The sequence below is a fragment of the Tursiops truncatus genome, chromosome 3 (assembly GCF_011762595.2).
Source record: "Tursiops truncatus isolate mTurTru1 chromosome 3, mTurTru1.mat.Y, whole genome shotgun sequence".
In the NCBI taxonomy this organism is placed as follows: domain Eukaryota; kingdom Metazoa; phylum Chordata; class Mammalia; order Artiodactyla; family Delphinidae; genus Tursiops; species Tursiops truncatus.
The window spans coordinates 75714924-75738434 of record NC_047036.1 but is presented as its reverse complement, the minus strand read 5'-3'; the positions used below and the strand labels follow the sequence as shown (position 1 = coordinate 75738434).

The following is a 23511-nucleotide window of genomic DNA, read 5'->3' as shown; positions in this document are numbered from 1 at the left end:
TGTACCACAGTATTCATCGCAGCTCTATTTACAATAGCGAGGACATGGAAACAACCTAAATGTCTATCGACAGATGAATGGATAAAGAAGATGTGGCACATATATAAAATGGAATATTACTCAGCCATAAAAAGAAACAAAATTGAGTTATTTGTAGTGAGGTGGATGGACCTAGAGTCTGTCATACAGAGTGAAGTAAGTCAGAAAGAGAAAAACAAATACCGTATGCTAACACATATATATGGAATCTAAAAAAAATGTTTCTGAAGAACCTAGGGGCATAACAGAAATAAAGACAGAGACGTAGAGAATGGACTTGAGGACACGGGGAGGAGGAAGGGTAAGCTGGGATGAAGTGAAAGAGTAACATTGACGTATACACTACCAAATGTAAAATAAATAGCTAGTGGGAAGCAGCCTCATAGCACGGGGAGATCAGCTCCGTGCTTTGTGACCACCTAGAGGGGTGGGTTAAGGAAGGTGGGAGGGAGACGCAAGAGGAAGGGGATATGGGAATATATGTGTGCATATAGCTGATTCACTTTGTTACACAGCAGAAACTAACACACCATTGTAAAGCAATTATACTCCAATAAAGATGTTTTTAAAATAAATAAATAAATAAATTTAGCAAAACATTGAAAATAAGCATATATATTTATTTGATAAATTTGTCTTATGTTATTAGTCCAAAAAGGCACTTTGCATACAGGCAAAAAAATAGAAACTGTAAAAATATTTTGGCTAGAGTATTTATGTATTTCATTATTAAAAATCAAAATTGGTGATATTTTCCACTAGTGAATTTGCTCTGAACTTAATAAATTTACCAGGTAGATTTGCACCTGAGAAAGAGTATACAGAAGAGTCACTTGAAGGTGTCAACAACTTAAAATTTACTAACCATAAATTGTATCTTGGAAAATTATAAAAATAATACAATCATATTTTTAAAAATACATTCTTCAGAAAAATAACTGAGAGGCAGACACAACTAAGAAATTGATTAAAGTATATGAAATGTACCAAGAATCATCTGTTTTTATATTTTTAATGTTAAAACAATATAAAGATTTTTTTACTTCAATGGGCATAGATATAGGAATTTTTTGAAAGAATGTTATTTTGAATATAAGTATTACATAGGTCCACAAATATTATAAAGCTACTTACTTGATTTGTAAGTATCCATCTCAAAAAATTACGTAATTTAAATTATTTTCAGTACCCTTTTTACTCCAAGAAAAAAGGTCCTAGTTTGAATGAATAAATTCTATAATCCTTTGATGTATATGTGCTTCATCCCCTCCTTCCCAAATCCCATTTCCCCTTTTCCAAATGATTGCTTTATTGTAATCCTTATACTTCAAATTCATTATTTCCAAAATGAACACTCCCTTTCCCCCTACAAATTAAAAATGTAACTCTTTCCTGTGATTTTTCTCTTTCGCTTAGGAGTATGTCTTTTCTATCAGTCATTTAGAGTTAAAATCTTGCTATAAACACTGATTCCTCTCTCACCTTTACAAAGATCATTCTGGTGGTAGGATAGAGAATGAATTAGGAGATAATGCTAAAAATAGGGAAACACTTTAGCAAACTGCTGTACTAATCCAGCAGTTTGGATTTTGGATTTACACAGAAGCAATATGAGAACAGGGTTGTATATGACAAATATGAAGGCAAACTAACCATCTGGCTATGGGACTGGTGAGAGAACATTAGAACATGGTGGATGGCTCCCACATTTCTGACATGAGTGCCTAGGTTGATAGTGGTGCTGTTAACTATCAGAGGGACCTAAAGAAAATGAAGACCTTTTAGAGGGAAGATAATAAAATTGTTTGGGGCATGTTGAGTTTAGGTGCCTGTGGGATATCCACGGGAGTTATCCAGTGTGGAGTTGGACAGTTAGAACAGGAGCTCCAAACACAGGTTGTAGCAGAAGACATGGATACTGATGAAATTGTTCACTCAGAGGACCACAGGAAAGAGACAGAAAAAGGGACTGGTAAAGGAAACTGAGCTGTGGTGTCCAGGACAGATTTAGGGAGAAACAGTGCCCTAATAGCACTTCCTTTGGGGAAGGAAGTGCCTGTGACCAGTGTGGAGTGTAGCAAGCAGTTTGGACAGAAGACTGACATTTGGCAATTTTGAGGTCCTATAACTATAGGAAGAATTCAGGCCTAGCTTAGGAAATGTTCCCAGAAATATCATACCATTTGAAACTTTTAGATTTAAGTTTAATAAATTAAGCTTCAAAGATATAATAGTTTATGTATAGTTTTGCAGGTAACATTTATTCTACTACTTCTCTACAAACTTATTATCATTATTCATTTTTACTTTGACTTTTTTCAAAGTTTCACATTGTGTGTACAAGGGCATGTTGATTAGTATAGAGTGGACTTTCTAATATCTTGTCAAGAATGTCAGTTTTATTATAATTTCACACATAGAACTATTCTAGAAATTTGACTTTGAAGTTGAGTCAATCCAAAACAATTAAAAAAATCTCTTTATTTTTCATTCTTAGGATTGTTTCTCAATGGTATCTATGCATAAAATTTTAATGTTTATACATTTTATTTTTACTTATTAGTTCTTTCAAAGAATGTTTTCTGTATCTTTAGACTTTATTTAGTAATTAAAGCACCTAATTTAAGTAGTTTTCTTTCTATAGTCCATGCCTCCACGTTGCCTCTTATATGTTAATTTTGGTCCCTCAGCTTTGGTATATGATTCATCTTTTAGTAGAAAAATACTGGGTTCTTTCATCACAATTACAGTCATTGGTCTGATAATCCTATGAGTCAATCTACACAAAACAAGAAGCTCATATCAAACTCGTGGCAGGTTTAGTTAAAATTAAAATGCACGCTCAACTGTAGAGATTGTCAAGTGTGGAAATAATATTTGTCCAGCTGGACAGCTTTCTTTTGTAGTTGCTAAATGAAAGTTGAGATTCTGTCTGCTCCTTGAAAGCTTCTGTGTCATGAAGGTAATTTGGACTGTTTGTGGTTTGACAGGGATTATTAAAATCAGATGAAGTGAAGGGAAGCAAGTGTGAGAAAGCAAAATTGACACTGACACTCTCTATTATTTGCAGCTTGGATCATGATGACTATGTTGATATGATAGATTCACTGTTGAGATATGTTAAGCAGCAAATAAAGTAAAAAGCAAGAATAGTGATGGATTTTCAGATTTAACATGAAGAAATCCAATATTTACTTTCACTGATTACTTTTTAAATAGGTTTTCAGGTCATTTCATATGAATTTATTTATAACCAACAACAAATTATCCCTCTATTGAACTATAGAATTAAAAAGTATACTGCAAAGGCAGGATAACAGGAAATTAAATATTAAAGAAATAGATCACATGATTAAAATAATAGAATTTTTAAACTAGAAGGGTCCTTAAATATCGCTTTTATCTGATTTCCTTTTTTGGTAGATGGAAACTAGAAAGAGTTTTAAGGTATCACATTTAAATGTTATTTGATAGCATAAATAAATGTAAAATCTAATTTTTCACCATAAATATATTTTCTTACCTTTTCACAGTTATTATAGTATATTATAGTTATATGTTTTCTATAAATAGTATTATCTACTTTAATGAAGTAAATGCCTTCCATAAACATGACCTTCTACTGAAAGCATTCTTAGTAGAAGGAGTTATAGCAAAAGGCTATTTCAAGATGCCAACCAAGGACAGTTATAGTAGAAAAATATAAATAAATATGACGAATACATATATATAAAACTAGGTGAAGAACCTGGAGTTATTCTATGCATTGTGGAAAACCTTCAGTGGTATTTAGGCAGGGTAGTGAAATGATCTGAATTGGTTTGTAACATGAGAAGTCTAATGCCAGTGTGCAAGGTGGATATCACCCAGGTTTCCTACAATTCGGTTCAACGGTTCTAACACTAACTACCTGGAGTTAGCACAGTCATTGCAAGTGAAAGGCTTAGTCCTGCAAGACTGCCCCCACTTCAGACGTGAGCAAGTGAGGTCTCCAGGGATACCCGCTTCTGCCTGGCTGACTACAAATTCAGCAGCTCCCACAGGTTCAGTAATTCATTTGAATGACTCACAGGACTCAGGAAAGTGCCATACTTCTGATTACAGTTTTATTAAAAAGGATACAACTCAGGAACAGCCAAATGGAAGAGACACATCGGACGAAGTAAGGAAGGGGGTAGGAGTGGCAAAAACCAAGTATGTATTTATTATACCACACATATGTATTTATGTATCTTGGAGACAGATAGTGTTCCAGATTTGGGGCGCTGGTGCAGAAAGAAGGATAAGTCAAATTTGAGAGCAGTGGTGACCATTTAAGATATTAGGAAGAGAAAGGGTCAAAGAATTTGATGACCATTTAAAACAGGGGTCAGCAAACTTTTTCTATTAAAGGCCAGATAGTAAATATTTTAGGATTTGTGGGCAGCATATGGCCACTGTAGTATATTCTTTTTTGTTTGTTTTTCAATTTTTACAACATGTTAGAAATGTAAAAACTATCCTTAGCTTGTAGGCCATAGAAAGCACAGACTGCACCATAGTTTGCTGACTCCTGATTTAAAATACTAGGCATGGAAGAGGGAGATTAGGTAGGTGGTGACCCTATGACATAGGAAGAAAAGTTATTTTAAGAAAAAGATTTTTTTTTTTCTTAAGGTTATTTATTTATTTATTTTTATTTTTGGCGGCGTTGGGTCTTCGTTGCTGTAAGCGGGCTTTCTCTAGTTGCGGCGAGCAGGGGCTACTCTTCGTTGTGGTGCACCGGCTTCTGATTGCGGTGGCTTCTCTTGTTGCGGAGCACGGGCTCTAGGCGCGGGGGCTTCAATAGCTGTGGCGCACGGGCTTAGTTGCTCCGCGGGCTCGAACCTGTGTGCCCTGCATTGGCAGGCGGATTCTTAACCACTGTGCCACCAGGGAAGTCCAAGAAAAAGATTTTGAATTAAATGTTGAACATATTGAGTTGAAGGGACCTTTGGATCAGCAAAGTGGAATTGTCTAGTAAGTGCTTGGATGTATGTGTGGGGTTTTAGAGAATTAGACACATAGATCTTGAATTTTCAGCATCAAGATAATAGATGAAAGAGGTTGTGATAAGCGTGCAGAATAGGAAGAGAACCAGTAACTCCAGCATGAGATGGATAGGAAGAGAAGCAAAAGAGAAATTTCCATAGTCTGCTTCCCAACTCAGGCAAGGGAAATAAGGAGATTTGGGAAGCCTGAAAAATGAAACTAATAGGAAAAGATTTTTGAGGTCTGAGGAGAAAATCCAATGAATAAAAATAAAACAAAAATTTTTAAGTAAAACAAATCTACTACAGTAAAATTATGTAAAAGGAAGCAGTTGCTTTGAATGAAAAATGCTCAAGGAAAGTATTTAAAATGAGAAGCAGGTTTAGAAAGAACTCTGTGGTGAATATCAGTGTTCAATGGCAGAGATGAGAGAGGAGCCAATCAAGACGTTTATTAGTTTAATAAAAACTACTCTGGTCAATTTAAACAAACAAACAAAGTGGCTGTTGGGTGGTTGAGCAGGGAAAGGATTTATTATATGTATCTCACAGAACCAAAAGGAAGCTGTATGAGCAATCAGTCAGTCAGAGGAGGACAGGAACCGGGCAATTACAGGGGTCTCAGCCAAAAAAATCCATGCATCTTTTCTTGGGAGGCTGGAAGTATCGTGATTGGTTTACTACCAGTGATTCCCTGTCCCTGCCTTCATTCCAGATTTCAAAATTTATTTAGTATGCATCTGATGGTTCAGCTTGGCTCAGATTTCTAACTCTGAATCAATTAGTTATGACCAGGAAAGCTGGGTCCTTTAGCATAGAAAATGCACCACCATTGTACATCTGATACTGTGTATCAGATAAAAAAAGAAATGTGAGCTGGCCAGCTACCCAAAGTGGGGCCTCCTACCAGGAGCCTCTGAATAAATGATGTGAGAAACTAGAAGAGAACCAGGAAAGTATAATACTTAGGAAAATTGACAAGAGAGAAGACAACTTCAAGGAATGAGTAGCTGTCAGTACCAAATAGTGCAGAGATTGAGTATGATGGGAAGTGAAAAGTATTTTGTCAGTTTCAGTAAAAGGATGGAGGCTGAAACCAGATTGTTCTGGGTTGAGAAGTGAAAGATGAGAACATGAGATTAAGAAATATGGACTGCTATTTTGAGATGCCAGGCTATGAAAAGGAGAGGATCCTAGGGAGGGTTTTGTTGGTTTCTAAAAAGCAAGAAACTTGAACATGTTTATAGTCAACTGAAAGGGATATTGATGTTGTAGGACTAGTTGATGATAACTGATGGAGCAAAGCTCTGAAAGTCATAAAAGGGTATTTCAATGGATAGATTTATTCATCAAATTGATGTTAATAAATAATATTACTAAAATTTAGGAGCATAGTATCACATTAACTTGACTAGCTAATCAATAATATTAACATTTTAGGAGAAATTCTTCAACTCTTGGAACATACTTTAAGAACTGTAACTCCTTTAGAAGCACCCATTTCGATACAAAGTACATACTAAGTTCAAAGCATTCTTGCCTAATTATTAAAAGAGTTCCTTAAAAATATAATTGACATCTCATAAGCTATTTATTATTCCCACTTGCTACATAATACAACTGCCTTTTAAAAAGTGCTCCATAACTTAAACTTTCTAATGCAGATGTAGTTTTCCAAATTACTAAGGTTTTATTGTACCTGAAAATTCATTAGTAAATCACAGCCCCATGATTTGCAACATTATTTAGTTCTAATCTCAAAATATATAATAATTTTATGACTTTTTTAAATTTATTTTTTTAGTCTTAAACTGATTTTTTTGAATTTTATTTATTTATTTTTTTATACAGCAGGTTCTTATTAGTTATCTATTTTATACATATTAGTGTATATATGTCAATCCCAATCTCCCAATTCATCCCACCACCATCCCCCACCCCCCAGCTTTCCCCCCTTGGTGTCCATACATTTGTTCTTTACATCTGTGTTTTATGACTTTTAAATCATGTGAAATATACAAGCACCAAGTTATAAAAGAATGCTGAAATTAAATTCATTTTTAATTATCTTGGTTTCACTGTTGTATTAAAGCAAGAGATGACGAAGATTGCATATTGAAGATTATAAAGAGTTATTAAAATGAAAATATTTTCTGGAAAGAAAGGTACACTGAAAAATAAAGAAAGCAATGTCAATTTGGTGAGTAAAGCATATGACAATTAATTCTGTTTGCTTGTCAAGCTGCAATAGTGTATTCCAACTGATCCTGTCAGTTTCTACTTCATACATACACATATCTAAATTACTAATAGAGGAGTTACAGTGAAGTGTTCTATATTTTATCAAAGAGGATTTTAATAGCTGTAGTATGTTAATATGAGTACTTACTGGATGTATATCAATATTATAGCTCATATAATTATAATAATCAGAACTTCCACAATAATTAGTAGAAAGCATAGCAGTATAAATTGAATAAAACAAGTTCATTATTTCCTAATATAAGACTTCAATGTATTAGGTATTTGAAATGACTGTCAATAAATGGAGATCCATTTGAGTTGTTTCTCAGTCTTAGGGGAGGCTAGAACATTAAAATTTCAACTCTCAGTAATTGATGAAAATAAATTTTTGGCAACTCTGAGATATCACAGGGGAAGATCTAGCCTTAAAAAAATCTTTTTTTGGAAATTATATAGGCTTCATAATGAATGAAATTTATAATGGTTCTAGGGAAAGCTGTTAAATATATATGGCAGTAAACAAGCCAACATATATGAGAGGTAAAATAATAATTCTCTTGTACAACTTTATAACTACATAAAATTGTCAAGATTTAGTAAAAGTTAAATTTTGAATTATATAAAGTTGGCAGGACTTTGTGAATGATATAAGAAGACTACTTTGTGACTAAATATGGATGGAAAAGTTAAAATGAACCAGGCCAGAAGAAAAGGCTGGTTCAGATTTAAGAACGACGACCTGGTCCAAATTTCAGTTTGCTTTTTTTTTTTTATCAAATCAGCAACTCAAACCAAACAAGAAATACAAAGAATAATACAAATAATATAAAAGATACCAAGAATAATAGCTCAAGGATACATGATGGCTGTAATGTCACCTTCCTTGTGGAGGCATAGTGCCCAAACTCAGTTCATCTCAGACATCTTTTGTTGAGTAAAGACTGTTTCAATTCAAAGGAACCCAGAAACATGGGCTGATTGCTTTTTAGAATATTTTAGGGAGGTGCAGGTTGGAGAATGGAGCATCAGTACAGGGCATCTACCTATTACCATAAGAGAATGTCTTCCTGCCTCACGTTTCCTCTTTTCACATAGTATTTCTTGCTAAGCTACAGATTCTACTTTAGCTTTCCATGTGGCAGTCCTGGAGAAGGGAAAAGGGAAGAATTAAAAATAGCTCTGAGAGTCCAGGATACAGGAACAATGATGGTATTGACAAATAGTCCATGGAAAAGTTAATTTGGGGGGTTCAGAAATATGTCCTTCTCCTACCATTTTTATAGAATAACAACAAATTTATAGCTAGAAGAAACCTCAGAGCCTAATAAATCCATTCACCTCATTTTATAAATGAGGAACATAAGCTCCATCCCTCTTGACAGATTGAGTGACTCACCCAAAGTCACAGAGGCATTGGCAGACCAGGATCAGGACTCAGATCTTTTGATTCTTGGTTCAATGATGTTTAGAGTTAAATGTATTTTATTATAGAGCAACATTTTGAAACTTGTTCAGTTATATGTGGAATGTATAATTATCTTTAATTAATCAGAATACCCCACTTACTGTGCTAATTAACTGTTTATTTTAGGTTAAACAGTGATATTGGATGGTAGGACTTCAGGTGAGCTAGAGCTGGTGGACACATTAATTCCACAGTCCAGCCATAGATATGAAAGGCATTAGACCCTCCTCACTGGAGAAATCACTTGATCCAAATGTTTCCTTTACTAACTAAATTTCTGTGTGGATTTCCTCCCAAGGGTTGGTTTTTCTATCTTTCAATCCTTTTTAATCATGTTGGTCTTAAGAAGAATGGCACTTGGGACTATTATTATTGAAGAAACTGAAAAAAGATAAGATAAGAACTCTAACCATTGTATGTGTTTAGATAAGAAGAGACGTTAGGATAGAAAGGTATCATTTTAAAATATGTTAAGGGACAAGTGAGAGTCGAAAATTACTTTTGTCTGCTTTCTTTTGATCACGTAAGGTATGATTAGTTTTATTGCTTTACTGTAATGTTTTCTGGCAGTGCTTATAATATTTTCATATTTTATTATAGTCATTGTTCTTAGGAATTTATAACTCAACTGTTATAATTTGCCTGTGGCTGAAATTTGATCTACAGATGTTTGGCTTAGATATAATTCTTCAAACATAACTTGTCTTTAAAAGGCAATAATTAATATTAGATTGGCTGCTAATACTTGTTTGAAATATTAAACACTTTTTTTAATCTTATACAAAAAGTGATCAGAAACATTACAGGAGAATGAACATTTAAAAACAGAGTTGGGGAATGGAAATTTCAAAAACAAAGTTATTGTACTTTAAAAAGTTATAGTTGCCATCTTTGATTGATCGTGGATTAGGATAAGAGACTTCATTCATTATGTCAAATTATTATTGTGTCCCTGATGACGATTTATAGGGACATAAACAGAATGTAAAGCTATATCTTGATCCATAGCTTCATAGCCTCTTCCTTTTCCCCTTAGATTTTTTAAAGGTAATTCTATCTTTTTGAAATACCACTGAAGTATTTCCCAGATTACATTGGTCCCTCAATAATTTACTTTTCTGTTGTTGAGGTCATAGTTATGTTTCACTTAGAATATAGCAGTGATCTTTCTACTCGCTCCCTTTCTTATGGTCCCGTGCTTATTACTGTTCCTTGAGAGGAGAGACTGTTCAATCATTCAGTCTCTCTGCTCCTTCATGATGCCCAGCACAGTGTCAGACACACTGTGGGCCCACAAAATACATGTAAGGAAATGGGAAGTTTGGTGTCTGTGCTCATACTCATTCAGTGCGTGCTTCTTTCTCACCACAGTCCTGCAGGGATCACGGCCATCCTAATGGGAAAACTTCTAAATCCAAACTTTAGCGTCACTTACTACAGTCTGTACTCTCCCTCCTTTATTTCTCATGTTGGTCCTGTGCATCCCTATTCACTCAGGTTAATTTTCTCATCTTATTATAGTTTGCCCATCAAGTTTTCTATTATCCTATCACACAGCATCTTAAACTTTACTACCACTGTAAAGGTGACTCTTGTTTCTCTTGTCTTTCACCACCTTGAAATCTTATCATACGTATGGAAGCATCACAGATCTATGCCAGTCATATGAAAACTCTGAACCATCATCATTCTGGTACCCCATCATCGTTATCAAATGGCATTTCTTTATAATGACAGTCTTTGTATGTACTAATTAACTTCTCTACTGAGGTTAAATAGAGAAAATCATGCAACCATGTAGATTGGGAATCCTTCAAAATCATGGTCACCAACCCTATCTGAATGTTTGACCTGTTTCTGTCCATTATTGTTTTACCCCAGAGCTGATTTCAATGAAGGACATAACACACACATTCAATATTGAAATGATACAAAACAACAGATTTCCTTTTAACAGCATTTGTAAGCACAAATACCACAAAACAATACAAAAAGTTTGGCGAAATGGTCAGTGGAGAGATATTTAGGAATTATGTAAGGTTTGAATCAGACTTTGAAAGAAATTGTAAATACAAATTGGCAAGAGAGAAGTTTTAAGGTTGGAAGATGTTTCAAATGAAGACATATAGAAAGTGTATTGGGTTAGCCAAAAAGTTCGTTTGGGGTTTTCCATAGCAGCTTACCAAAAACCCGAACGAACTTTTTGGCCAACCCAATAGAATGAGAAATCATACACAAGTCCTGAGAGCAAAGCTAATTTCTTTGTTAACTACTTATCCTAATTATATATAAAATAAGTACTTATTGCAAAACATTGGAAAGTGCTAAATATGAAGAAGAAAATAAAAATCAACCATAGTCTATCCAGTCTGTCCAAAGATAACCATTTTAACATTTTGTTTAATATCATTTCTACATTCTACAATGTTTTATATGCAGTAACTGATTCATTTATCAAGAGTCCAGCAACCTCAAGTTTTAAAACCAAACAGGTCTGGGTTCATACCCTAGCCCCTAACACTGGGTAGTTATGTAACATGGACATGTTAGTTCATTTCTTTGGGCCCAAGTTCCCTCCCCTATACATGAGGATAATAACTGTTTTGTAGAGTTATTATGAAGATTAAGGAAGGTGATGTATATAAATTACCTTATACATAGTAGATATACAACAAATCATATTACTAGTTTGCTATTATATTTAAGCTGACTTCTACACATATTTTCTTTAGTTTGAATATGTGGAGTCTGAAGTAATGAGGCGTTACAATATCGACAAATTGGGGCAACTCTGAACAGAATATTGATAATATAATTTGTTTTATTACAGAGAAGCTGGCTATAAACAAAATATTTACTAAGTTTGAGTTCTCTACGGGAACCCTCAGCCATTCAAATCTTTCCATTATAAAACTGAAATTTTATTTTCTTGCAACAGTTTTTGAATATCTCATCACCTGAAAAGTTGAACTACCCAAAAAGATTCAAAAATATGCAAATACATAAACTGAATTCATTATTAGTAATATTGGCCATTGGGTTCAGAAATGACTGTTCTGATAATAGCTGTAAGTAGGTGAGCTACTGGAAAGATAGGAAGATATCAAACTCATTGGTATATGGAAATACTGAGGTTTTGGTGTCCTAAAGAAGTATAACTTCTGATGGACATAGCATTTTCTACCACTTAGCTTATAGTTTCGGCAATTTTATTTTTTTGCCTGATTTCAAGTTAATGTTAATTATGGTATATTATAGGTAAATATTTGTTTTCAAATGAAAAATTAAACCTTTTATTGCAAAATATTTTTAAAAGGAGACTCCAAATGTATGAGGATTATTTATTTATTTATTTATTTATTTATTTATTTTTGGCTGTGTTGGGTCTTCGTTTCTGTGCGAGGGCTTTCTCTAGTTGCTTCTGTGCGAGGGCTTTCTCTAGTTGCGGCAAGCAGGGGCCACTCTTCATCGTGGTGCGCGGGCCTCTCACTGTCACGGCCTCTCTTGTTGTGGAGCACAAGCTCCAGACACACAGGCTCAGTAGTTGTGGCTCACGGGCCTAGTTGCTCCACAGCATGTGGGATCTTCCCAGATCAGGGCTCGAACCCGTGTCCCCTGCATTGGCAGGCAGATTCTCAACCACTGTGCCACCAGGGAAGCCCCTGTATGAGGATTTTGATATTTAAAAATGGTATATTGGAACTAATTGAGTTTCAAATGACAAGTCTGGTGATACCATGGACTTCTATATTAAAATGTTTTAGTGGAATGTTTTCCTCTTAAAGTAATATCTCTTAGGAAGAATAAAAGCTGTATTCCAAAACAACTTCTTTGAAGTGCCAGATAGAAACTATGAGAACTCTTTAGCTGTTTTATTATATGATAATAAATTACCTACATTTATTAATAATGAAATAATTAAGGATGAGTGTGTCTATTAGTGTTGTAGCTTCTGCAAAACTTTTTAGATAATATTTCAAATATTTTGGGTGTATCCAAACTAAAACCACATTTTTCCAAGCCTTTTTCTTGTTAATATTTAGTCTATGTATATGTGTTATAATTTAATGTTTAAATTTCTCATTCATTTATACCATCAGTCATCAGATTAATATTTTATGTCAAAAAATAACGTACCTCTAAATAAAAAAAAGTTTACACTCTGCCCCAACACTATCATTTTTAGTCTATCTCATTGCCCTGCTGTATTTGTTCTCATAGCACTTCTCATCATGTAATCTTTTATAAAATATATCTGGTTATGTGTTTTTAAAATCTACCTCCCCCACTAGATCAAAAACACCATGAGGGCAGGGACTTTGACTTGTTGCAGCTGTATCCCCAGCTTCTTCAGCAGTGCCTGTTATATATCAAGCATTCAGTGAATACACATGGAATGAATGATTGACGTTTTGGTAGTGGGAAAATGCTTATCTCTAGAAGGAGTATTGTATTTAAGTTTTAGTCCAATGTCAGTACTTAGGTTGACAAGGGTGGTAGAAGAACGCAAGGGAAATTTTACCTTCTTCACATATAAAACAGGACTAGGGGATGAGACTAAAAAATTCTGAGTTTCCAATGACTAGGTCAATATGTTGACAAGAGTGGAGGGAAGTTGCTGAATTCTTGAAGCAACCACCCTTGTTCACACAGATCCCTGAGGCTTCGGGATTTCCTTTGCAGCTCTTGGTTACAGTGAGAAGCAGCAGGATGCTTAGGTACTCTGACTTTTTTTCAGCTTCTAAACCACAGAGAAGTGTGAAAATTAGGTCACACCTCATGAAATTTAAATAATAAAACAATCTACCTAGATTAATAATACCCTACTTCTTCTACTGCTGTATTTTGCCTCTAAATGGGCATTATTATTTTGGAGTTAATATCACAACTTGAGGTGGATTTTTTTCCTTTCATTTTGGGGAAACTGACATTTTTTATTCTTATTCCTCAGGATGGATTGGAGAGATGAATATTCCCATAATTCTTTTGACCTACATTGTTTGTTAAATTCATTTCCTGGAGACTTGGAGTTTAAGCAGATCTTCAATGACATTGATGAAAAGATAGAACAAAATGCCATAAGGTAAATATTGCTAATTTTAAAACAAGTTGGTTTCATGTTTCATTTACACAAACTTTTATCTTGTCTAATTTTAGTGTTTCCTGCTCTTAAGAAAATTTTAGGTTTTAATTATCATTAACTTTCCTGAAAAAGAATTAATTAGACCCTCCCCTCTAGAATATAACATGATTTTCCTTATCTGATTACTACTTTAAATAAGGCTAAAAAATATAGGCATTGCCTTCAAATAGATAAAGTTTGTTGAATTACTCTTGTTGGGAGGAGGAAGTTTTCCTCTACCCTTCTAGGTTCTTTTGAGTAGTCTAAGAATTAAATTGACATGAGACAGATTAACAGAAGAAAATCAAACAAAAGTGTAATTACATGTATACATGGGAGAGAAACAGAAAAACTGAGTAGCTGACCAAAATGGGCAAAATCCTCACCTTAACCATTCTCAGCTAAAGGCAAAAGAGGATGTTGAGGGTGGGTAGAGTGTCTTGGGAAGTTACCAGGAAAAGCACAGTAAACAAGGATAAGGTTGTTATGCAGATTTAAGTCAGTACCTTCTCCACTGATAAGAGTTTCTAGAGATCCTCCTCTGCCTGGTACAGTGAGGGAGACACCCTTACAAATGGAGATTTTCCTTATAAATGTGAATGTTTCTAACAAAAGGGTAGCTCGTGCTTGGTTTTCAGAGTGTTTACCATATGTGTGTTTCTTAGAAAACAACCAGCTTAAAATAATTTAATATGCCAAAGAGACATATTTTAGGGTGGCAAATTCTGCTCCCCTAAACTGTTCATGATTTCTTAGTTTGCCAGTATTGATGGCCTGCATTTTCACTAATAGGTTTAGAATTAAATATTCTCATTTGATGGATAAGCACAGAAATTAAAATTTTGGAATTAAGGTATTAAAATAAATTCGTAGTATAAGGCCATGGATTTCTTGAATTGCTGAAAGCAGAACATTAAATTATTTTTATGTAATGTTTGTCATTTTAAGTCTTCTCACTTACTTAAGAGACTAGGGAGTCCACCTATGCAAGGTTAGTCTTTATCACCTACTCCAAAATTAGTGTTTCTAAACACTGGGGGAAGCAGGAACAGTTAAGCAGATTTCCATTAATACATATTCTCTGATAGAAAGGACTCTGTCTTTATATGCATTTGGACCCTAGAGTCAGTTCACTTATTTCAATCCTTTTGGTCAAAGATTCTAATAATTCATTTCATGTTGAAACCGTGTAACTCAGATTGGGATTGAACCCACAGGCCGGGACTTGAACCCAGCCTAAACCCAAATTGGGACTTGAACCCACGGTGTTTTAATTAGAATCACTCAACTCGTGTCTGGACTTACTGAGGCTCAGGTTCTTTGTCTCTCAGCGCAGAAGGAATTCAGCAAGAGGCAACAAGTAGATTTATTAATATAAGAAGCTTGTGAGAGATGCAAGTGGAAAGGTGAGGGGGCTCTGCCCCAAGGATTAAGCGGGCTACATTTTTATAATCAAAGGAAAGTGGGACAGGGGGAAAAGACCACCTTCTTCCTCATTCTTCCTCATCAGGCTTACATCACTACCTCCTCCTTCTTATCGGGCAGGAGAGTATTTGACCCATGAGGTCAAACTAGGACTGTCAGGGCACTTATTCAAATCAGCAGAAGGGTGGTAACATATACTAAAATATGTTGAATCATCTCAGGTTTCCATATAATGAGGGTCTCCTACTTTGGAATGTCACCTTTCCCTTAAATTCCTGTCCTTGGTCCTAAGGATCATTATCTTGTTGAACTCAACCAGCAGAATGCAGGCCTCATTTTTTCTCTTTCACTTAATGACCTGGGGTGTATCTCGTGCTTTTATTTATGACTTTATAGTTAAGCAAGCTTGCTTCTTCCACGACATTCCGATAGCTTTCTTGAGTGACTGTTAACTTACAGTGATCTCCCAAAGTTCCCTAGGTTTCCCTCTCTATCTATAATCCCCTACTGGGACTTCTACAACTACCTGTATAACTATCCTACTCTATCCCTATCAATGTGGGTTACAAATATGCACACCACAGTAAAAATTTCTATTATTGAATGACATATGGTATCTCCTTTTTGAAAACTTAAAATATAGTTATATTGGATTGTCAAAGGCACTGAACCAAGCAAGTGAAATTTTCTTGCAATTTTTTCCTCATGTTTAATATGAGAATACAGTTAATTTTTCATCATAACAATGGGCATAAATAACTTGAATTCAAAAGATAACCTATAATCCAATAAAAATTTAAAAAAACAAAACAAACAAAAAACCAAAAGGTAACATTGTTGTGGAATTATAATTAAAAACAAAATCTCCTCCCATCCCAGAAATCCTCTCCACAAAGGCAAAAGAGAAAGAAAACACTTCTGTTATTCAGTAGGCATTAAACCAAACTGTAATAAGCATCCCAGGCGATCTGCTAAGAGATTGCAAAGACAGAAAGGAACCACGCACAGCCCTTTATATAGTCTAGTAGGTACACCCATTACATATATGTTTTCAAGATCGACAATAACTTATAGGAAAAAATGGGGCACGAGAGGATGGTCGTGTCCCAGGTCTCGGGTGAGTCCCAAGTCCCTGGGACAGACCGTCAAGTGAGGATCCTTGGCTTTACGCAGGAAAGAATTCAAGAGTTAGCCATAGTAAAGTGAAAGCAGGTTTATTTAGAGAGATACACACTCCATAGACAGAGTGTGGGCCCTCTCAGGAGGCGAGAGCAGCCCCAAAATATGGGGTGGTTAGTTTTTATGGGCTGGATAGTTTCATAGGCTAATCAGTGGGAGGATTATTACAGGTATTTTGGGGAAGGGGTGGATATTTCCAGGAATTGGGCTACCGCCCACTTTTTGGCCTTTTATGGTTGGCCTCAGAACTGTTACGGCGCCTGTGGGTGTATCATTTAGTGTATGCTAATGTATTACAGTGAGTGTATAATGAGGCTCAAGGTCTACCAGAAGTCGAATCTTCTGCCATCTTAGGCCTAGTAGGTTCTAACTGGTTTTTGTGGTATCCTGTTTTTCTTAATGGTTGTATCATTCTTTTAGTGGTTGTGCCCTGCCCCCTTCCTTCCTGTCTCATAACTAGCCTTCAAATAGAGGATTTGGAAGCCCATTTTTCACACGTGGTTCATCCTAACTTTACCATGATTAAAGAACACCTGTGTTAGCTAGTTGGCTTCATCCTGAGGAGAAGCAAACTTCTTATATCTTTATGACAAGAAGCAGTGTTGCAAATTGGATCAAGGCACCCACTGAAGTTGGGCTCCTACTCTTCACAGGAACAGGGGTATAGGGGGGCTATCTCCTTTGGTGTTTGTATTTTGAAAAGATGATTCCCAGATTCTTGAGAAAGACAGTCCTGTCTGAGAAAGCTGACAAAAGGTCTATCTAGTCTTCCAAGGGATACATTTTAAAGAGATGAAAAAGTCCTTACATTTGCAAGTTTCTAAGGTAAATACTTTAAGAAATAGGAAACGAGGGAAACCTTTTCCCTTATTTTCAACAGGGAGAATTAAGCCTCTTATTTTTGCTTTGTATCTGCCCTTAATTTCTATGTCTACGTGTGTGTGTGTCTTTTTAAAAAATAGCATATATATGAGACTTAACCACACTATAGTGTATATTATAATTTATATTGTATATGTAAATATAAAATCACTATATTAATCTTCAGAGTAATTATGTATTTATTTAATTTATATATATTATATATTTATATATTTCATGAAACAGTTTCTAACCCAAAGGAACTTATAAATGAAAAGAGTGTTAGCTTGAATAGATTAACAAGTCACTTATCTATATTCTAAAGATGGTTATTTTTTTCACTGATACTAAAAAATTCTTTTTAATTGAAGTATAGTTGATTTACAACGTTGTGTTAGTTTCAGATGTGCAGCAAAGTGATTCAGTTATACATATATAGAGAGAGGTGGTTATATTAAAACAAATTTTAAATATTTTCTAAAAAGTAACCTTCTTTGTTCATAATGGCCTTGAGGCGCCATCAAAACAAGTCACTGAGGGACTTCCCTGGCAGTCCAGTGGTTAAGACTCTGTGCTTCCACTGCAGGAGGGATGGGTTCAATCCCTGGTCGGGGAACTAAGATCCCACATGCTGCAGGGCACGGCCAAAAAAAAAAAAAAAGATAAAACAAACATACAAAGAAACAAGTCACTGAGCTCTGATGCTTTTGTTATAGACTGCTTCATTTTTATTTGCTAAACCATCTACAGTTAATATCCTGTCCTACCTGGTCAATAAGAAATCATATTGAGAAGTAAAACAATGATTAAAATACTGTACTTTGCATTCATAAATTGTTATTTAGGTCAAAATTCAGATGTTAGTATTAAAAAGAAAATATGACATGGAATATAAGGATATAATTTTTAAATTAAAAATATTTTATTGCCCATATATTAAAACAAACCTAGAGCAAAACCACCTCAAGTGACCATTGATCTTCACAGGGGATAAAATAAGGGAGAGCTGTATGTGCTGTATGCTACATTTAGAATCAAGTCTATTTTTCATCAAATTCAATTATGTTTTTATTATACTCTAGAGAAATAACAGTATAGGGTATATATATTTTTAAAAATAAAATACTGAATAATAACCATGTTTCAGAAGAGTGTAAATCATTTCTGCACTCATTTATTGCCTTCTAACAGAATAGCTTTTAGAAAATTGTATGTCATGGCGAATCAGTTATGCCACACTTACATTGCAGTAGTTGAATTACCCTTGGCATTTTTGTATTCTAACAGTTCTATTTATCTCTCAATGGTGTACATTGAATAAGTAATGAACATCTGTATGATATGGCTTTTCCCAATACTTTTAAAGAAAAAAATTAGTAATTCGTTTTTAAATATGGTATTTTTCCTTACCCTTGAATTTTTAAAGTTGTATTTCTAGCAGTGACCCTGAATTCTAAGTGTGAATTCCTTCCCTCTTCTTAATATCATCAGATTTTATGAGCCACAGGGTCTTTTGCTTCCCAAAGCAGTGATTCACCAGAATGGACTAGAGTGCCCAGAGGTCACTGAACTTTCACCTGCCCTTCAAGAGAGGCTGTCATTCTCTCAGACCATTTTCACTTTTACATCCTCATTTCCATTCAAGTCAGAGCTAGGTGACTCTTAGGTCTGACAGTGGAAATCAGTGATGGTGAATCATTTAATTTTAACACATATCAACATTGGTAGCAGGAGGATAAATAACCTGCCAAAGAGGAATACTATGAATGTTGTATCCACAGACTCACTTCAGTAACTAAAAACCACATGTAGCACTGAAATCTTTTTTGAGCTGAATGGAACTTATTATTAGTTTAACACAGTATTGAGGTCTAGAAGTTCTCTTGGGCTTACAATATGGCATGAATGATTTTTCTCCTCTTAATGGTCAGTTGGATAGCTATAATTGCATCATTAAGAGTTTCTTTTGCCTATCTGTTTCTTAATTATAGACAATCTTTGTGTGTACCCCAGGATGTAAGTTTTGCTGGCACTGTGCAGGATTTCTACTTTTTTTTTTTTTTTTTTTTTTAATCTAAAGAAAGAACAAGAAGTGCTACCATGGATCATATTGTTTGTCTTGATCCAGGAGAGGTGGTGTCCAGGTGGTAGGGAAGGCGTTAACTTTATATTGTGACAGAATATTGGATACATGGTTTCTATAAATTTAACCATGCTCTCTGTTTCAAGGTGGCATATTGGACCACTTCCTCCTCATCATTTTCTGTCACCATTAGCTCCATTCAAATAATGTATGGTGCTCCAACTTCTTTCTCCACAGTCCTGTATTGTGTGCCCTCGATGCTTTCATTAGACGCTTTAGGACGCTGAGATAAGTAGCATAAAATGTGGGATCAGTAGTCCACTAGATGATTGTTAAGAGATTCTTTCAGGTAATGCATACATTTTAAGTGTTTGACAGGTTTTAAAAGTATAACTTTTATTTTTATGTGTGTTAGCTTTATCTACTTTTGGCCAAATAGGCATAAGACAATAAAGAATTATTGTTTGGGATATTCCTAAGGAATATTATTGTCATTATCTTTTCATGGGAAATAAGGAAAGGGAAGTAAGTGTCTTCCTATTTATAAACTGTTTTAATAACAAAAGTATGAATAATATTGTACTAAGAATCTAGACCTCATGAGGAGATTGAGCCAGCAATAGTCAGGCCACTACTCCCCATTGAGGGTCAGAGTTAATGGTCCAGGGGGAAGTAAGCCCCCCACCCCTGAGATACCAACCAGAGGTGCCAGGTAAAGATAGCCCAGCTGTGAGGTCAAGAACAGAGGAGGAAACACTAAAAGGGGACTGAGCCCTGGTAAGGAGATGTGACTGCTGTGGCTGGCTCATCTTTCCTATAGATGATTGATGCCTCGAGATCTAACCCAACCCTGACAGCTTTCCCTGGAAAAGAGTCTTGTCAAGGATTTAACAGAGTCAACACCTTGTCTTAAAAGGCTCACTAACACCACAGCATTTGCTAATCACAATCTTTATTCTAGAATCATGACTAAGAATACCTTTTTATGGAACTTGGGATGGAGCTGAGTTGGGGGCCTGCAAAATGGTATTCTTATTTCCTTTATTTCTGCTTTAAAGACCAGCTGTTCTTCATTATATTCTCATTACCTAAAACAGCCCTGGCAGAAAGTAGGCTAGAGGATGATCAATAAATGTGTTTGTTAGACATCTGTTGTGTTTGCTTTAGCTTCAGCTAGTGTGAAGTTAGATGAGTAGAATGTGATAGTTTTCTTTTCCATTAAGTATTTTACAATATAAACATAATACATACTCAGGAAAAATTTCAGACGGTAGAGAAAGGCAGATATAAGGAAAAGTTGAGTATGGAAGGGCAGAGATGAGGAAAAGTTTTCTTACTCTTCTGACTCTCCTAGTCTTGGTCTTCAGAGGTACCCTATATTAGTGAATTACTGTATAACTATCCAGAAATGTTCTCTACATATAGATGTGTGTACCCAAGAATATATTCCCCTTTTTACACAAATGGGAATTTGTGTATATGCTGCAATTAGATTTTTTTAACTTAATGTATTTTTAAAATCTCTCCATAGAACAAGCCAATTCCCTCTTGATGAGTATTTACGTTATTTGCAGTCTTTCTGCTATTACTGCACACACACATGCATATGTGTGTCCTTCCTTCCTTAGGAAAGTTTATGTGATGGTTTCTTAGAAGTTGTACAATTAGCTGTTATAAAATTGTTCCACAGAAGTGCTGCAGCTGTCTTCTCTCCTATTGGCAGTATATGAAACTGTATGCTGTATGTCCTGCCTCCTCACAATGTGACCATGTGTACTATTAAAACCCTCAGTTTGTAACTTGCAGTCAACTCTGTTGTCTGGCTTAGTGATTGAATTTATCGGGACAATGGAGATAAAGATGTAAATCAGATGTGTTCCCAGATCTCTTCTGATTTTCATTATTTTTTTTTTTTTGATTTTCATTATTACGTATGTTCTCTTCTCTCTTCTTTTTTTTTTTTTTTAATCTCTTTCTCAGGAAGAGAATCAAGGAAATCATCACAGAGTAAATGCTGGTGCAGATTCCCTGCATTTCTCCTGATTTCAACTTGTGTGGTTTCATTGGGATAAGCCACATTCTGACTTTAGTAACTGTGCTGAATACGGAAGCTAGGCAAGCCTGCATAGATAAAAAAGAGAGCACGTTAACTTACCCTTGCTTGTCATGGGTATTAAACTTCCATGTCCTAATACCCCTATAGAACATTTCCGGGAAATGTTCTTTATGTTGTTAACACAGCCCTGTGCCACTTCCATGGAGCTCCCATCATCACTAGAGTCTAGGGAAAGGGATCCGAAGTCAGATGTAAATTTAAGAATGAAAACCGTGCCTTTGGATATGATGCCAGGCTCACTACAGTACTGCCAGGACTACCCGTCATTGACTGGAAGTTGGGGAGTATTTCACAATTGGTTGACACTTTGGGGAGCGCTTCAGATTTTTTAGATTGGCACAGCCCTACACACGGTCTGAACTTTCCTGAAGCAATCTGGACCATTCTAGAGCCTCTGTAAACTTTTGTGGTAAGGATTGGTGATGTAAAGCAACAAATAATGGAGGGTCCTAACTCTAAGGTTTCCTTTCATACTGTCTTCCTCAGAGAATAACTCCGAACAAAAGGAAGGTTGACAATAGATGGGAATCTTGGGAAGCTATTTCTGTAGTCCACATGAGAGATGATAAGATCCTGAGCCCTGTCTTTCACAGTAGGAATGGAAAGGGGAAGATTCATTTGAGAAAGACTTAATGAGAGTGTTGTTAACAGGGTTTGGGGACAACGATGTTTTTTTCCTGAAAGTGTAGTTAAAACTTTTTGAAATAACCAAAACATCTCTGAAATCGAAAATAGTTCAGCAAAAATATCTAATTTCTTACTACACTTTCATTAAAGTAGTTGTTTTATAAACCCTTTTCTCAGCCTTTTAAAAAATATTATCGAGAAATATCTTTGTCTCAGGAAAATAAGTTTTTATTTCATGGCTGACTTACGTTTTAATTACATACTAGTTTTTATACATCAGCCCTCTTCCCTAATAATTACTGTTAATTCCAAGGAATTTTAATAATCTCTTTAGATGAGCTAGACTTATCTAAAAACAAAAGAACTCTTATTTACCACACAACTATTTCTTGGTGTTTTTAAACATATGATAGAATTGAAAAAGCCTTTTCCTTAGACTGAATTTATGTTGGTGAAAAGTATAAACAAGAGCACCAAAAGTGTAAAATCTTAAAAAAATTTTTTTAATGTTTACATTTCCCACACTGTAGAAATAGTCTTTAATCTCTGCCATTTTTGACACCTCTACCTTGATCTAAAAAAATAAGAATAAAAAGTCTAACCTATGAAAGCAAACCTATATGTTCTCTACAACCTTTACATCAAAGAAGTTCTAATAATTTTTACTGGTAGAACATACATTTTTTTTCTCTTTGAACTTTTCTGTGATGGAATAATAAAGACTATGTGTTTTCAATCTTGAAAGAGTTTTTACAGTCAGCTTAAGTGCCAAGATTTTATATCATAATTATTCTCTTTTTCTCAGTTCCTCTTGCTGTCCTCAACTACACCAGCCCAATATTAATCATCTCTTGTGCTGTTGTTGATTAGTGCTGTCTGTTTAGTTATAGGACATCTCTGTCCTTTTGGAGTAAGCTAGTGCATCTATACATACACACATACATATATGCATAAATTTAGTTGTGACCAAAATAATAAATTCATATTTTTTATCATCCACATAAATATATTGATCATTTTAAAGTGACATGGCAGTGAGATCAGGTGATCAGCAGTGAATTATCAGGGGTCAGGGATCAGGGACTTCTAAGCACAATGATTTCATTAGTTTTCTTAAAGCATCAATATCCTTGCATATAATCTCCTTTTCTACAGGGAGAAGGCTTTTCTACACCTCCCAGAGGCACATTGAATGGCTCCCTCCTGTTGTACTCTATTGTACTCACTTAGCACATCATACACACACCTCTTATCAAGTCTTACTGTAATGTAGTTATCCATTTACAGGCTTATCTCTCTCACTAGAAACAATTCCTTTAGGGATGGGACCATGTCTTATTC

At 35.1% G+C, this 23511-nt stretch overlaps 1 protein-coding gene across 6 annotated transcripts in view; it reads left to right on the top strand.

Annotated features, from left to right (window-relative positions):
• Nucleotides 1-23511, top strand: part of KIAA0825 (KIAA0825 ortholog) — a 398660-nt gene that overhangs the window by 40576 nt on the left and 334573 nt on the right. For 4 of the 6 annotated variants that reach the window (XR_012330774.1, XM_073802294.1, XM_073802293.1 and 1 more), the window contains exons 3-4: nt 7141-7248; nt 13709-13840. Coding sequence is in view for 5 of the 6 variants with exons in the window: in XM_073802294.1 (XP_073658395.1) it covers nt 7238-7248; nt 13709-13840 (143 nt within the window). In the remaining variant the exon portion in view is untranslated. The remainder of the gene's footprint in view (nt 1-7140; nt 7249-13708; nt 13841-23511) is intronic. The other 2 variants (XM_019929687.3, XM_019929688.3) reach the window with 1 other exon arrangement.